Source organism: Oenanthe melanoleuca, chromosome 1 (genome assembly GCF_029582105.1).
Source record: "Oenanthe melanoleuca isolate GR-GAL-2019-014 chromosome 1, OMel1.0, whole genome shotgun sequence".
NCBI lineage: Eukaryota > Metazoa > Chordata > Aves > Passeriformes > Muscicapidae > Oenanthe > Oenanthe melanoleuca.
Genome location: NC_079333.1, coordinates 103,723,278 through 103,739,291, shown reverse-complemented (window position 1 = coordinate 103,739,291; position 16,014 = coordinate 103,723,278). Strand labels below are relative to the sequence as shown.

The 16,014-nt window shown below is 39.7% G+C and overlaps 1 protein-coding gene across 2 annotated transcripts in view; it reads right to left on the bottom strand.

Moving 5' to 3' along the window:
• Positions 1–2,245: 2,245 nt before the first annotated feature.
• Positions 2,246–16,014, bottom strand: part of SYTL5 (synaptotagmin like 5) — a 78,422-nt gene continuing 64,653 nt past the window's right edge. For both annotated transcript variants that reach the window (XM_056502538.1, XM_056502545.1), the window contains 5 exons: positions 14,252–14,413; positions 11,052–11,160; positions 9,348–9,483; positions 8,274–8,482; positions 2,246–7,668 (listed from right to left, as the gene is read on the bottom strand). In XM_056502538.1, the coding sequence (XP_056358513.1) occupies positions 7,526–7,668; positions 8,274–8,482; positions 9,348–9,483; positions 11,052–11,160; positions 14,252–14,413 (759 nt within the window). In that variant the 3' untranslated portion in view covers positions 2,246–7,525. The remainder of the gene's footprint in view (positions 7,669–8,273; positions 8,483–9,347; positions 9,484–11,051; positions 11,161–14,251; positions 14,414–16,014) is intronic.

The following is a 16,014-nucleotide window of genomic DNA, read 5'->3' as shown; positions in this document are numbered from 1 at the left end:
ATAGCTCTAATCCTACCACTGCTGTCAAAATGCAAATCTGCAAATCTGATTGAAAACACAAATATTAGACCTGCCATAAGTCTTACCCTTTCCATCCCACCTCCAGGCTGTTCATTGTAGATGTGACATGTCACTGTGTGTGGATACAGTCATGGGCTGGAAGTTCTGAGTATGGACCAGAAGTTTTCCATTATTTCGGATGAGAAAAGAATTATTGCTCCTGACATGCAGCATCTTTTGCAAAAAAAAAAAAAAAAAAAAAAAAAAAAAAAAAAAAGCAACAAAAAAAACAAACCCTATTGAGATAAATTGTGGGAGGCAGCAGTTTCTCAGCAAAAAACAATTTTGTAAACAGCCCTATTTTGCCCAGATTCTACCTGATAATCCACCTAATTAGATGAGAACAGCCCTTGCTGTCACACCCCTCCTCTACAGTTTCAAAAGAGAGACAAAATTTGAAGTTGCCTGTCCCTGTTCTTGAAGTGCAGAGCCCTCTGGGACAGAAAGTGCTGTGTTTAAATGAAAACACCAGTGATCTTTTATAGCTCTGCACTAAACAACCACAACATGGGACTTCATTACAGCTCAGTACTTACATAAGAGCATGAGTCAGACTGCATCACATAATTAATGAAAATGCAGAGGCTAAAGAGTAACCTGGAGTATATTTGAATACTCTTACGATCACAACCCACTTTTTAAATTGAGGTGGGGGAATAATAGAGCTCAGGCTGTGCAGTCTCAGTGCTTGATCACTTCCAGCCACTCACCAGAGCCTCTGTTCCTGCTGTACATCCCCAGGAAGCAAAAAGGGAGTGAGTGCTTCACACTGTCAGGAGATGGCACAGCTCCTCTTGGCCAGTAGCTGTTGTCCATTTCTCTCTCCCCATTTTTGGCTGGAGGGCTTGGTGAAGGGAAGAGTGGGAAAGCACCTGCAGATGCTGGAAGGCAGAGAGCAGCAAGGCTGCCTGGGCTAGAGGAGCCAGTGAGGACATGGGGCAGCTGAGGAGAGCATATGCATTTTTTTCTCTGGCCTCTTTCAAGCAGTGAGCAGCTGCTGCATGCTCTGTGAAACAGAGGGAACGAATGGAAATGCCAGTGTCCATGCAGAATGTGCTAGTGCATATGTAGTTACCAATATGTCTCCCACTGCCACCCACACAGCCAGAAAGTAATCAAAACCTGAATTTCAATAATTAAGATGGCACATACTTCAGAATTTACAAGGATAATTTGTGATCTGTCACCTCAAAGAGAAGGGCAGGAGGAACTACAGTTCAGTTGTACAGGAGTGAGGTGCCTTCCAGACCCTCAAGCAAGTCCTTGAGTGCAGTCCTGAGCAAAGGTACAGAGAGCATAGAAATGGCAGGAGGGCTTTACCCCTACCTGCAGCTGCCTTCCAGTTTTTGGGTGTCTGACCTGCCCATAAAGGCCAGAACCAGCACAGGGAGGAGCTAGACAAGAGTGATGTGAGGGCCCAAGAGACCAAACCACACCAAGAGACCACCAAGCCCTGCTGAGCTGGTCTTAACCTGGGCACAGGAACTGAGCCAGGCTTTCAGACTGCTCCAGAGTGAGCAGAGGCAGCACAAGCCCAGAGCCCAGGAGCAGGGTTTGTCTCCTTTCTCACTGGGAAGGCACAGCAAGACACAAAAGCCCAGGGAACTGGAGAACCACAAGAAAATGTAAGAGAACCCCAAGAAGATGTAAAAGAACCCTCAGCTCTGAGGCAAGTGGAAGTGAACATGACTCTGCTGATGTGTAAATTGAGGGGTTGAATGCTTGTTGATTTTTTCTTATAATGGTAATTAAAAAAAGAAATCAGGACCAGAAATTACAGAAAAGATGCATTTTGAACATACCTGGATTTTCAGGTGGGCAGGACCTTGAACTAGGGAAGAGGCAGGAGATTCAGAGATGGAGGGGAGGACCTGGTGAACAGGCAGAGTTAATATACATGTAGAATAATTTTATAGCATGGAGGAAGAGAACACTATATTTCCCTTTTCTTAGAATTCCATATTTAAAAGAAATCAGATTTAATGCTTATAAAATAAAAAATAGCTTAATTTCTACACTTTAAGTGCTTTTAAGACAAAAAAAAAAAAAAAAAAAAAAAAAAAAAAAAAAAGGAGAGACAGTCATCACATACATCACATATAAGTGATGTCTTTACCTCAGTGAGATAATATGGGATATTCCTGGGGGATATAGTTTCCTATAATTCATTTTAGAAGAGACAAAGACACAACAACATTTCAGTATTTTAATTTGAAAGACATAACAGGAATATTGACAACAGCTGCAAATGTCTTACCAGCCACCTTTGTCCACAAAACAATGTACAATGCACAGTATAAAAATGTTCTCAGCAGAAAGCATTGCTTTGTCTCAGTTTGGGCAGAGCTTAACATACTGCAGTGCCATTTACTGCTAGTACTGTTCATGTCCACCAGAGTAATTGAACAAATTGCTAGCAACAGATTTTAAGCAGAGCAAAGGCAGCACAGGGGATATGTGACATTCTCTAATTGCTGCAACTAATGACTCTGCTTGGCTTTAGGCAAACCTCAACAATTAGAATTATTCTCAAAAATATACAGAGAGCTGTCAGGAGCAGTAGCACACAGCCATGTAAATGTTACTGCCACAAAGTAGAATTGTTGAAATAAATAATCTGAGTAAAAGGTCAAGATGTAGCCAGGATGAGTTTCAACAACAACTTAAAAAGTCACCTAAAAAGCAAGCTGAGACTCAGTTTCCAATGTCAATATACACAGTATAACTAACACTGTATTGTTATCACTTATTAAACAGCATTTGCAAACATGAAATCATCAGGGAGGAAATTCATGGGCACAGTGGTAAGGTTTTTTTAGTGTGCTTCTCAACATCTGCAGCTGAGCTATGGCAAATAAAAACCTGCATCCTGTTCTGGAATTCACCATCATTTCTCTAGGGTTCTCAAATGTTAACATTTCTGTGGTTAAAAAAAACCAACTAATTAGTTTTAGAAAAAGTTTATAAAGTGCATGGGTCAGCTCTCAGAAGATACTTGTTTCTGTCATGGTGGTGAAATGCTGAAAATCAATACTGTGTGTGTGAACAAAGGAAAATTTCAGTCCTACCCTCGCAGAGAAGAAAATAAGTGGGGCTCTCCCATCAATTCTGCATGCTGCCCCCTCCCAAATACTGGGGATCAGTGTCCAGGGAGAACCTTCTGCTGAACCAAAGGGAGAGGTGAAGGGAGAGAGACCCTTGCAGAGATTCAGGAACAGCTCTTATTATCTTGTGTGAGCCCACAAACCAGACAGCTGTGAAAACAGGACTCTGATCTCTTCTCCAAAGGTGTAAGACACCCAAGCAGATTTTCTCTTCATTGATGCTACTGAGCAAACTGTGAATTTTCCATTCCTGAAGCTGGGCAATGTGCAGAGCCATCAAGAAGTCAAAATTACTCCAGACTAAAATGCAGCCCTGCTGTTAATTCTCCTTATCAATTAGGACCAATGGATGCCTGAAAGGCTGCTCTGCTGCTATAGTTGAGTTGATATTTTGCAGAATTCAACTTATAATAATTGCATTTAGCAGGGCATAACCAGTCAGGAAAAGAAAAATCAAAAATCATGATATAAAAATGCTTCATTCATGCTGCCTCAGCATAATCTGCATTGGAAGAGGCACAGAAGAATAAGTCTAATGTACCAGGATAAAGACATTTCCACCATCCCAATGCTTTCTCTGTTAAACCATTAGAGCTGGAAAAGAAGGATGGAAATGTGGCATCTGAAAGGCATCCAAGGAGGGCAGTGGCACTTGGATTAGCACAGGAAGATGGCAACAGCAGCCCTCAGTCTTTGCAGCTTTCCTCTCCTCTCACTCAAGTGTAACATGGTGGAGGTACAGGAGATAGGAAGGACATTTCTATTTTATCTGTGTTATTTATATGCAAGGTTTAGAAGCCTGAAGTCCCCATACAGCTGATAGAGAAAACTACCAGAGAGTAGGGCTGGATACCCAAATCTGTTGGCAGGGCTTGGAAAGCCCTCGGCATCAGCTCATTTTGATAGTTATTGGTGCTGTTTATATATGTGTTTACTGGCTCAACTTGACCTTTTACAGCAAAAGTTGCACTTCTATTCTTCTTTAATGGGTTGAACCCTCAAATTTAATCACAAACCTTGCTAGAAAAATATGTAGCAGAGTAAAATATGTTTTATAAGACGTTTTCTACACCCGCCACAGAGCAGGTTTCTTCTCCACTGTTGCAGCTTCAGTTGTTCAGGTCCATGTAGAAAAAGCCTTCAGAAACATCATCTCTGCTGTATCTGTTTACTCAGATCAGGAGTTTATGAATCAATGTTAAAATTGTGGTTATTTCCTCCTAAAAATTAGCTTTGAATAAACCATTCATGCACCTTCAATACCAATAAACACAGAAAAGAAAAGCTTTGGTCTAATTCCTGGCTTTCTGTCTTTTTTGTTCAGCCTGGTAACACACAGTACATGATGACACAAAATTATGGGCAATTAATTCAAATATCCGGGAAACAAGAAATCACATCTGCAGTTAATCATCTTGTGCTTTTTCCAAACCATAAACCATCTTTACAGAAGAAGAGAACAAAGAGATGAGAGACACAATTAAATGTGACATTTTCCATAAATCAGATGATTCCTACAAATGAGCTGATAACATCAGAGAACAGCAAAACTTTCCAATTTGCTCCAGTGTTTATCTGATGCTCATCATCTCTCCGAGGCTCTGGTGAGTGTGACACCTGTTATATTGACACTGTGCTGCAGAGGAGGTGATTTCACTGTTCTACCCCAAACCCACTAACAGCATCAACCCCTTGGCCAGAATTCCTTCCAGGTGAAACTGTTCCTTCCAGAGGCTGAACTCAGTGTGTTCATAGCCCAGCCTGTAAATTCAGGTAATTTCAGAGTGACATTTTGTCTCTTTAGAAGGAAAAGGCAGAGCTTAAAGCCTATGTGTGTGCAGGGTGACACTTCCCAGATGAGACCATTCATCACAAACTCTGCCTTAGGACCAAAATGGGCAGAAGTTGAAGCAGTAAAATACAATTTTTTTGTTTTAAAGCAAGATGTGGTTTAGCTAAAATCTTAATGCTTAGGAGGTTAGGAAATACCATTCAAAAATTAGGTGACCGCTTATGCTCCATGCAAAAGTAAATTAAATTTAAAATTAAGTTGTTTCAGTTTGGCAAATGAAAACGTGCCCATTCCAAGGTCCAACTTGGAGGAGTTTTTTGTTATTATTTTTGCCATTTTCAGCATCAAGATTAATCAAAGCAAACCATTCAACAGACAAGTGTTCCTCTACAACTTGAGCTGGAATTTTACCTTGAAAAACCATTTTCTTGAGATTCAACAAGTTTATCTGTTTGAAACAACTTATAGCAAAAGGGAAAAAACCACAAATTTTGTGCCTACACATCAGTATAATATTATTATTCCCAAAATAAGCTCAGGATTCTAGTACAAACAACCAAGACAACTCAAAACAATTCTGTTAGAGAGGTAATTTAGGTGTCAAAAGCTAGGTTTGGTTTCACTTTGGAAGATACTGATAAAAAAATAATCTAATACTAAAAGACAGACTATTGTGATAAGAACAAGGTCATAAAATTTTGTGTGCTTGATATTTGTGCTCTAATTTATCAGCTCACAGCATCTGCGGTACAGAATTGTAGAATGATGGAATAATTTTGGCTGGAAAAATTCCCTCACTGCACAATTTGACTTGAATTTCAGAAGGAAATGAAGAAAAGATAAAGAAGGAAAATTAAGTCAGTTTTCTTGAGTAACCACTGATGTTTGGCTCCCAATCCAAGATTTTGTAGGAGAATTTTATTTTCAAAGATGACTCAGTAATTTCTGAAAATGGTGAGCCTCCAACTGGGCAAGCAGTACCTCCAGTGACTTTTAAAATTCATATCAGAATTCATATCAGAATTTTGAAATAACTTATGCATAAGGAAACAATTTTATTAAAACCACTGTTTTCAACACAAATAAATACTTTTTTATCCAATAATATTATGATTTTAGAAGACTGGCTGTAAGCTTTCCTGCAGTTTACAGCCACTACAACAAAAAACAGCATAAAATACCTTAAAAATAAAAGAATTAATGTTACATTATAAGGTTTTGAATTCAGCTCTGTTAATTTTCCACTAGGACAACAACAGATGTCAAAATCTCCAATTGCTTAGCTATCAACTTATATTCTGTTGCTCAATCTAGACTTCTTGCAATAAACTTTGGGGTAAAAATCAAAATGTAGGAATTTACCAGTATTATGTATTTACCAGTGCAAATAGAAAGCTGTGTTCTAATTGTGGAAAATTCAGAAGAAATGCTGTTCACTCAGTGTCCTGATCTTCCTTGGTCTTATACCTTGAGGAATCACAAAATTACTGTGGAACAATTGTCACAGTTAATAGGAATAATGATTGTATTGGCCAAGACCCACTCATCACTAAATCCACTGGGGGATGATCAGGAGAAATGTCCTACTTGGATTATAAATAATGTGCATGGGCCTGAATGGGACCCCACTCAGAGAAGATTTTACAGTTATGCAAATCATTTTGGCATGTGCTTTAATCCCATTCTGTTCTATACAATCTGTTGAATCAAGTTTTAGCTAACTGTCCAAACCTGGCATGTGTCTCATCTCAGTGACACATCAGATGGGGACTGGCATGTGGACATTTTCCCTCTGTTCAATGACATCAGAAGGTCTTGGCTAGAGCTGTCAACTGAATGGAAATCACAGTAGCATCATGTAGTTCTGGAAACAGGATTTGTCATGATTCATTTTCATTAGAGGCTCTTTGGTTACATTGAACCAAGTCTGCCTTTTATACATGTGCATTAAAATACCCAGAGGATGCCAGGACGCCAGCACTGCCCACCAGCTCACTGCTGCCTGTTTCTAGGTGCAGCACACTGCACTGGCCCTGCTTGGTCGGGTTTTGGTCCCAAGCCTGTTGTGCTGCACCACTGCACAGCCCAACAAGCAAACACTGTTGTCATTCACAACATTATGGCTTCTTAACTTACAGACACCAAAGCACAGACTCACTCTGAATCTGCTTGTGCTGTGCCACTGCTGCCTTCTGGGCCATCTCTGAGCCAGAAAGAGATTCATAAACCTGACATTACTCAATAAAAGACCAGCAAGAGAATTTGCTCACTCTGAGCAGTGCTCAGGCAGAATGTTCATCAGCTGCATCCAAGCCACCAGGAGGGACAGAGGAAGCCAGTCTGATCTCTGTACAAGGTCCAGTTCCACTGGCTTCAGGAGAAACCATTCACACAAGAAGCCTGGGTAAAAAACGTGCATGAAAGTGCAGAATGCATTAAAATCTCACTCAGAGTCTTAATATCCAAGGCAAAGGGTACAACCCTTCTGATGCTCAAATGGGCAAAGTGACAAGAGCCTGGACACCACTGGAGCCAGGAGTACCTGTGGCACCCCAGTAGTTAAAGTCTTTCAGAGTCTGCGTTTTCCCATGCTGGATCTCAGCATTAACACTCCTTCCACTGCAACTCCCGGGCTGTCAATCATCTTCTGCCAGAGGTGCTGCTCTTCCCCTTGAGAGTCCATCCAGTCAACCTCCTTGCCATTGCTCACACCTGACAATTGCAAAAACATGAGGGAATTTGCCATTTTAGGAAGCAGTTGGATAACATCACTGCTCATTTACTACAACAGTGTACAAGAGAATGACAAGCACTTTACACTTCCACCTGTACAGGGAGTTGTACTGAAAACAGGCAGCTCCTGGAGAGCACCAGTTTGTCACTGAACTCCTTCAGGCACAAGGGCAGAGGCTCACAAATCTCCCCATACTGCACCACAAACTTTTTCCCAATACAGGAGGAATGGATTCACACCTCTTCCAGCTCACACCATCATCAGCAGAAGGCTGCTGCTGGGCAGAAGTAGTAGATTCCTCACTGGGATACTAAGGAATGCTTTCCAAGGTATTCACAGTTCTTTTAGACTGTGCAGAAATGCAAATGGGCACATGATTTTTGTGTCTCATTCAGTGGAGGAAAGAACTAAATCATCTACAGATTATCTACATGTTGCCTTTGCTCCATTTTCAAATTCCACAACTTCCCGTATATTTTCAAAACACTCAGTAACATTTCTGTCCTTCATACACATGAATCACGTGGGGTAGGGAAAGAGCAGAGCAGAATAAGAAAAGCAACAAGAGTCAGATGGGCCTTACCATTTCCAGTGCTCAAACGGACACCTCCCAGAAAAATATTACTGGAGAGAGACTCCTTGTCCCACACGGTCAGCTCCAGGCAGACATTCCGTATGTCCCTGGAATTCAGGCCACTGAAGGCAAAGGTGTGATTCCACTGGGGGTTCACACTCCTTTTGACTATGGGAGTTTTGTGTTTTGTAGCTTTGCTGTCATCTGGGAGCAGGTATCTGGGAGATAAAGAAAAGGAAAATGAACATGGAAATGGATTTTCACATAGTGTTAATAATATATAACAATCATGTAGAGGCTCAAGTGGGATCAGGACCCCATGTCCCCACTGTTATTAAATTAAGCATCAACTTCAGGTGCTTATTTTCCATTTGTGCTCCATTTTTTCTCACACCTACAATATCAGTTGTAGCAAAAACTGGAATTAAGTCTCCTCGCCCCAAATCTCAACCACAAAATTTTTGTTTCAGTGAGGCTAAATACAGTCAGAGTCATAAAAACATTGGCTAGAATGTCATCTTGTCCAGTGTCCCTCTCAAGGCACAAGAAAAGATTGTCCAGAAAGAAATGGGAATTACTTTTTCTGCTTAAAATGCATGTGTTGAGTGATAGTTTTAAGCACACCAGAAGATCATGATAAATTGTAAGCTGCATCAAGGAATTAAACACAGGATGTTTCCTGTGGACCCCATTTATTAACAACACTCAACCCATTACTATGAGTTGGAACATATCTAAAAATCAGCAGGCCTGAAAAATAGCATTCAGAGCAAAAACTGGCAAAGAAAAATATTTTAAGATATTTATTATTTTCTAAATGTAACATTTATACTGCATAACTTACATTTATGAGAAATCCATTATAATGAGAGATGCAGGATTAATTTTTTTCAAACAGAAGCATTCTATGTAGTTTGAATTTTGAGTATCCAACACAAAATGCTGCATATCTAAAAAAATCCACATCTATTGTCATACTATGTAAATTTTTTGTGTACTCACATGCTTAGAGGCATGTGACACAAATCTTAAATTAGATCCAGTGCAGTCATTACAAAAAGAAGAAGAAAAGACCCCACAAACCCTTTCACAAAAGTATCAGATGTGCCTCCTGATTTCACTGCTGTTAAATTCTTTGCTTCTTTGATAAGTACTTCTAATATGCCTCCAGATGGCAGATGAGAATCTCCTTTTTTTCCTTTTTTGAAGCCTCTCTTTCCTAAGCATAGAACAAAGTTGGAGAATTACAATCAGAAATTATATTTACACTGTAAGACTGATTTGGATCTGTAAATTTTCTTGGCTAGATTTTTAAAAGTAATTTATTGCAATGGGATTAAAGCATTCCTTATTAAGGCAGAAAATCACTCTATATTTGATAGAGAACTTGACCAAGCCCTTATTAGCTAGTCCTTGCAGGACACAACAACATGCTCTATCTGAAGTCCTGTCCCAAAAAAAGTATTTGAGGATTGCTATGCTGAACACAAAATATTGCATGCCCAGTGAATCCTGCCCTCTTTTCAGAATCCACTTCCAGTGCTGATATTAAGGCAGCTCTGAACCACAAAGGAAGCTATAAAACCTCTGTCCCAAAGCCTGAAGTCCAGAAATAAGCCAGGTGCATCCTTGTGTGGGGATGCACTGCTCTCAGAGCCCACAGTGCTCCCAACACTGCTGCTCCCAAACAGCAGCACAAGGACACAGGCACCTGCAGCTGCTGCAGGCTCTGAGGAGCCCTTGGCAGCAGAGACTGTGCACACTGATTCAGGCTGAAAACAGCAGGGAAGGAAAATCAGGAGTGGTGTTAAAATGTACTGATTTTTAAAAATGCAGACTGTATCCTGACTGAGCTGATAACAATCAGCACCTGAGAGAGAAAACCTTGAGTAAACCTTACTGCTCCAGAGGGAACATCATCTGTCATAAAAGCAGAAAGGAAAAGAAGGAAATCAAAGCTATCAAATGCAAATTTCTACGAGCAATACTGTCACTAGGACAGTGATATACCTGCATCTGGCATATCCATGTGCACTCAGGTGCTACCCAGGGATTGCTCTCCCTTCAAAGCATTGCTGCTCCTCGTGCTAATACAATGTAAAGAGATAGTAACTCTATTCCCTTATTCATTGCTAGTGAAAATAATGGCTCACCCTAAAGAACTCAAATAATATTTTACAGGACTAAATTGCAGAAGTAATACAGTCAGACTGAGCAGAGGGAAAGCAGTGGGGAGAAAAGGCTGAAAATGAGGAGGCAGATTAAGGTGAATTGAGCATGAAGAACTAAGTGAACTCTACTACTTCATCAGCTAAACACTGTATATAACTAGCTGAAAAAAGAACTCTCAGACTACAATGCAGGCAATTTATTTCTCTGTGGCTGCCCTTGATTATATTACCTAATGTCTGGATTTTTTTTCTAAATCAAGTCAGAGCCATGCATCAACATTGACTGCATATTCCTTTTCCTTTCCTTTCCTTCCTTAAGTTCAGTTGTAAGAGAAAAGGATGAAGCAAAAGAAACATTCACATGGTTCAGAATTTCCACACATAACTATTGAAATCACATTGGATAAGGCCTTGAGCAACCTGATCCAGTGGAAGGTGTGCCTGCTTATGGCAAGGGCTGGGATTTGATGGTCTTTCAGGTCCATTCCAACCCATTAACATTCTGTGATTCTATGAATGAGCATATTAAAGTATGATTTCAATCTTTACCCTAAGTGAGGATTTTTAATGCATCATCAGCATCTGATTTTTAGAATCATTATTATTTATGTTTTACCTTGAAACTGCCCCAAAGGAAGCATTAGGTTTCTGTCTGGGGGAATATAGCGTAAAACCACTGTCAGTTCTCCTTTGTATTGAAGCCCAAAATCTGTCACAACCTCCACCTGATGAGAAAACAAACAACCAGAAATCCAGCCAAGGTTACTCATTCACCTTCTTCTTTTGATTTTAATTCTGTCAAAAGAGAGTAATACACCCATATAGTGGTTTAAACAGTTAAACACATCAAGATACACCAGACCACTTTCAGAGAATTAGACATTCCAAATTGGAGGCAATCACATTTTAGAAAACTTTCTGAGCTAGGGAACGAAATCTCTCTGAGAAATAAACTCATGTGGCATTAGACACTGTTCAGTGAACACACAGAGGAGTTATCTAGCATGAGTAAATTAAAAAAACCAACAGCAAAAAAACCCCTCAAACTTATTTCTGAGTATATAAACTGTAACTGCTTTAAGCTGATGGACAGCCCTTATTTCCACCAGCCAGGGTTTAAAATGTAATTAATTTCATGTATTTTAGAGAAGTCACTCCTGAGTCACTCTTTGAATAGATGTGTGGGGAACAAAGGTGAAGGACAGCAGAGTGCAACTTTGATACACAAAAACTTCTTTAAAACTGTTATTCCCAGTGCCCTTTTCCTTTTTTACACTGCTACTATTTCTGCCTTTCTACATCTTTCTTTATAAATGCTTAAATCTTATCCAGAAGAATGCAACCAATGCTCTTCAGTCCATCCTTGTTAAATAATATTAGGCCTTCAGAGGCAGGGTACTGAACTTCCATTCATGTCAGAAGTTGGAAATTGCATTTTGGAAACATTGGATGCAACCCAGAGAGATCCAACTCCACTGAGGGAGGTGGGGCTGCTCAGGTGCTCTCAGCAGCCTGGCCAGTGGGAGCTGCCCTGCCCATGGCAGGGGATTGGAATGGGGTGACCTTTAAGGTCCCTCCAAACCCAAACCATCCTGTGATTCTGTGATGTGATTCCTGTGCATGCTTCAGTGCTTGGCTTTGGGTACAAATGAGAAAATCTTCTGATTTTTTTAGAAGGACAAAGGACATGGATAAAGCACTGCTGGAGAAGCACAGAAGCCTTTAAAGAACTGCTTAGAGAGGAATGTCTGACCTGTGAGTGTATTTCTCTGAGATGTATTCAGCTTGTTTCCTGACACCCCATGAAGATCAAAATTCTATTACCAAAAGAAAACAAGCAAATAAACCCCACCAGGGATCCATAAGGTGAATGCAGAGTCAGCATTGCCTTCACTCTGACTCCAGGCTGAGGCACTGGCCAAGTTCACTGGGGCCAAGTCTGCACCCAAGGGTGGGACAGAGAGCAAAGCAATTTTAGTCACAGCAGCAGGGCCCTTTTGTGACTTTGAGGCATTTTAGAGCAACACAGGCAGGGCTGCTGCTGAGGAAAACAGTCCTGTCTCCCACCAGTGTCCAGTGCCAGCTGCTACAACAAAGGACTAAAGAGAACCTGTAGAAAACAGCTGAGGAATAATTTGCACATCTACATTTTGCCAGTCAGGCAGCTAAACTAAGCAAGTTTCAGATCGTTTCCCATAAAGGTATCAAAGGTTATTTTTAATTTAGTTCTACTAGTGGACAAGCAATGGTGTAAATCCTAATGTCAGAAAAATTTTGTCAGCCTTACCCCTAAACTCACATAAAGCATGGCTCTATACTCTGTCGCCTCTTTAGCCACAGAAATCTACTTTTTTTCTCCACTTTTTCTGACTTAACCACGCTCCTCTAGAAAACAGATCTCTCAATGCTCATAGAAGAAACAAGTCTTCAAGTCTCCAACCTTTTCACTAAAGCAGCTAAATGATTCATGACAAAACAAAGCACTATCATAAATCCCAAAAAATGTTTGGTTGCCATTTCTTCACTCCTTTCTCCATCAGGCACTCCATACAGGAGAGCAGTGTGTATTTTGTGTGGATATTGACCAATGCCTCATTTTTTGTCAACTCAAAAAGCAATAATTGATTTTTAAAACTATCATCCTTGCTGATCAAAACTTTTAGCACTGTTTTAAATTTAGAAACATTATTGGCAACAACTTAGGAGGCAGACAAGGCCAATTCTGTGTTTGCTTTCTTTGACAGCAAAAGAAGTAATTTTAAAATCATTTTAATGGGTTTGGAAATAAGCAGATAACACCTTCCAGCTGGACTGCTGAAATGCTTAGTGCCTCGTTACTTATTTTCATGACTAGGAGAGCTTCATGACATTTTTGGTTATTTTCCCGTTAGGATTAAGAGAAATTACCTAAAAATTAATTACAGACCAAACAGATCCATCTCCCACTTGACAGAAAGACAAAAAGTAAACACACTCTCCTGAAACCCAAAAGATAATATTATTTCCTTAAATATAATGAACATAGAAAAACCAAATAATCCTGAAAATCTTGACAATATTAGATGCTCATCTCATTTTTTTTTTTTTTTTGCTGTTAGGAAAATACACTTTTTAAATGCCAGTGTAAGCCCCTGGAATTCCTGGGGATTATGGCTGCTGCAGGAGCAAGCAAGACAGAAGCCTTTGATCCTCTAGTTTACAACAGCTCTTTGAATTTTGTCAAAAATAAACCCCTTTGCTAAAGCAGGGGAGCCCTGGGCACAGAAGTCACCCCATCCTTCACTAGTTCCAGGGCTTTGTTTCACAGCCCAGTTAATTTTAAGGCTGAAAAGCCTTATCTTGTGCCTCTCTAGTTAAAGTGAATGAGAGATTAAGAAGTTGTTTTGACACATCTGAAAGGTGTAAAGCACTTTGAACTGAAAAAAAATAAAGCTTTTTTTCTTTAATAACCTCTTAAGGTTATTAAAGGTTGGGTGGGGTATGGTAGGAAAGTTCTTCAGTTTATGTGCTATTTTAAAAATTAATGTATTTACTAGGTCATTTTTTAAATTGGAGTTTATTACAAGATGAACTTATGGTTTAGCTAAAAGCTTTTTTTTTGTTATTGTTTTTAAGTAGCCAATCATATGTGAAATTTTCATGGAGACTTTAAAACCAGCAAGCTTTTACTGAATTATGAACAAGTAAACTTTTTTTTTTATTGTCACAATAGACACTTTTAAAGTCCTGCTTTATAAACAAGTTCCAAAGGAAAAACATAACTAACTCTTGCTAAATTTTCTTCCCAGTACTTTCAGCAGTCCTGGAAATCCTTACCTTGGGCTGGAGCACAAACCACTCATCACTCTGATTTTCAAAGTTCCAGGAGTCAAATGGAATTTCCACTTCCCCAAGGAAGCTGTTATGTCCAAACCTGTCATAGTGCCAGACAGAAAGCTGTAGGGTCCTGGTTTCCAGCTGTGAGTGGCTGATGACATACTACCAACAGAAAAAGAGAAAAAGAAACTCCCAGAATAAGCAGAAATAATATTTTCCATTTATGGCTCGAGCTCAGTTTCCCCAAGCCCACAGCAGTTAGCAAATGGAGCATGAAAGAGATTTGCTTTCCTTGCAAACAAGATTGATCTAGCCAGAAAGTTCAGAATGTTAATGTGAAATCTTTCTTTGCTGTGTATATCTAGTGATAATTTATGTTACTATCACTATTGTGGCTTTTTTTTTTCTCATTATTTACTGGTATTTATGACTATGAAGTAAATTATGATGCCTAAAAATATGATCCTGTTAATTCCCTACAAGTTTATGTAAAAGAAGCAGATCAACCTCTAGCTTGATAGAAAAAAGAAACCCCACTGCTTCTTTCATCCCTAAAGAGAGTCTGCTGAACCTTGTTTTCCAGAAAGCATCCTCTCATTTCCAGTTTTTCCTTTGTAGCTGACAAAAAATGGTTCTGAAAACATGTACAGTAGCATCTGCAAGGCATGCATAGTTTATCAGAAACCATTGTTGTATTTGAAAGCTAAAAAACTTCATCTCTAGCTATTAATACATGAAAACTATTAAAAAACTCACATCATAGTCTAACAAAGGCACAGAAAATTATAAACATCTGGAATTCTGGCTCTTTGTGCTCTACTTTTAGCAAAAAGCCCATTATTTCCCTGCCATTCACCCTTTTAGTGTTAGCTGAAGACACCAGATGTCTTATTTTTGCATGAGGAACAATATCTGGATGTGGACAAATACTCTCCAAAAACTGAAACAGTCAAGTCAGTTGGATAATTATGCACACATATATCTACAATGCCTAAGCCTAGATGCCAGCTGTGAGAAACCTCATATTCTGCAACAATGGAGTAAAAGTCAAAGAGAGAAGATACAAGACAGATTCAATTCTTTCTCTTTTTTTTTTTTTTTTTTTTTTTTTTTTAAAACAGGATTTTCAGTTGGAATGAACATCTCTTCCTTATCTATGGACATTTCAAGTAACCCCCTTTTGTTTTTTGAGAAACTTCTTTGTCCTGTCTTCACCCAGCAAATATGTTTAGTGCTATATTACTCAATAAATAAAATCTAATACTTTATTTTTATCCCAGTTCAGGCAAGCCTTAGGTTTACTCTATGCCATTCAAAAATGAGGCTGTAAAAAGGCTCTTCTTGGCAAGCAGCATGGCCAGACTGAGTGTGTGCCTGCAAAATGGTTTTGTAGCCAGGCTAAGCCAAGTACACCAGCCAGGGAACATTTATTTGCCTCTATTATAGGAAACTTATTTAAAACTTAACTAAAATTAAATATATACATACTTCAGGAGAAACTAGAAAGAGTTTCTGGTTTCATGAGCCTGCTGGATAACTCATCCCTTGATAGGAAAGGGAGTCAGCAGGAGCCTTGAGGTCAAGATGCCAGAGAGGCAGGGATGGGGCAGCAGCCCCACCATTCCCACCTGCACCACAGGCCAGGGAGGTGAATTGTGAGGAGCTCTGAAGAGTTCAGTGGGGTGGGGAAAGGGCAAGGAAGGAGAGAGCTGTGGGTGCTGTGTCCTCAAGTGCATCAAGTCCATTGCAGCAGAAAATGAGCT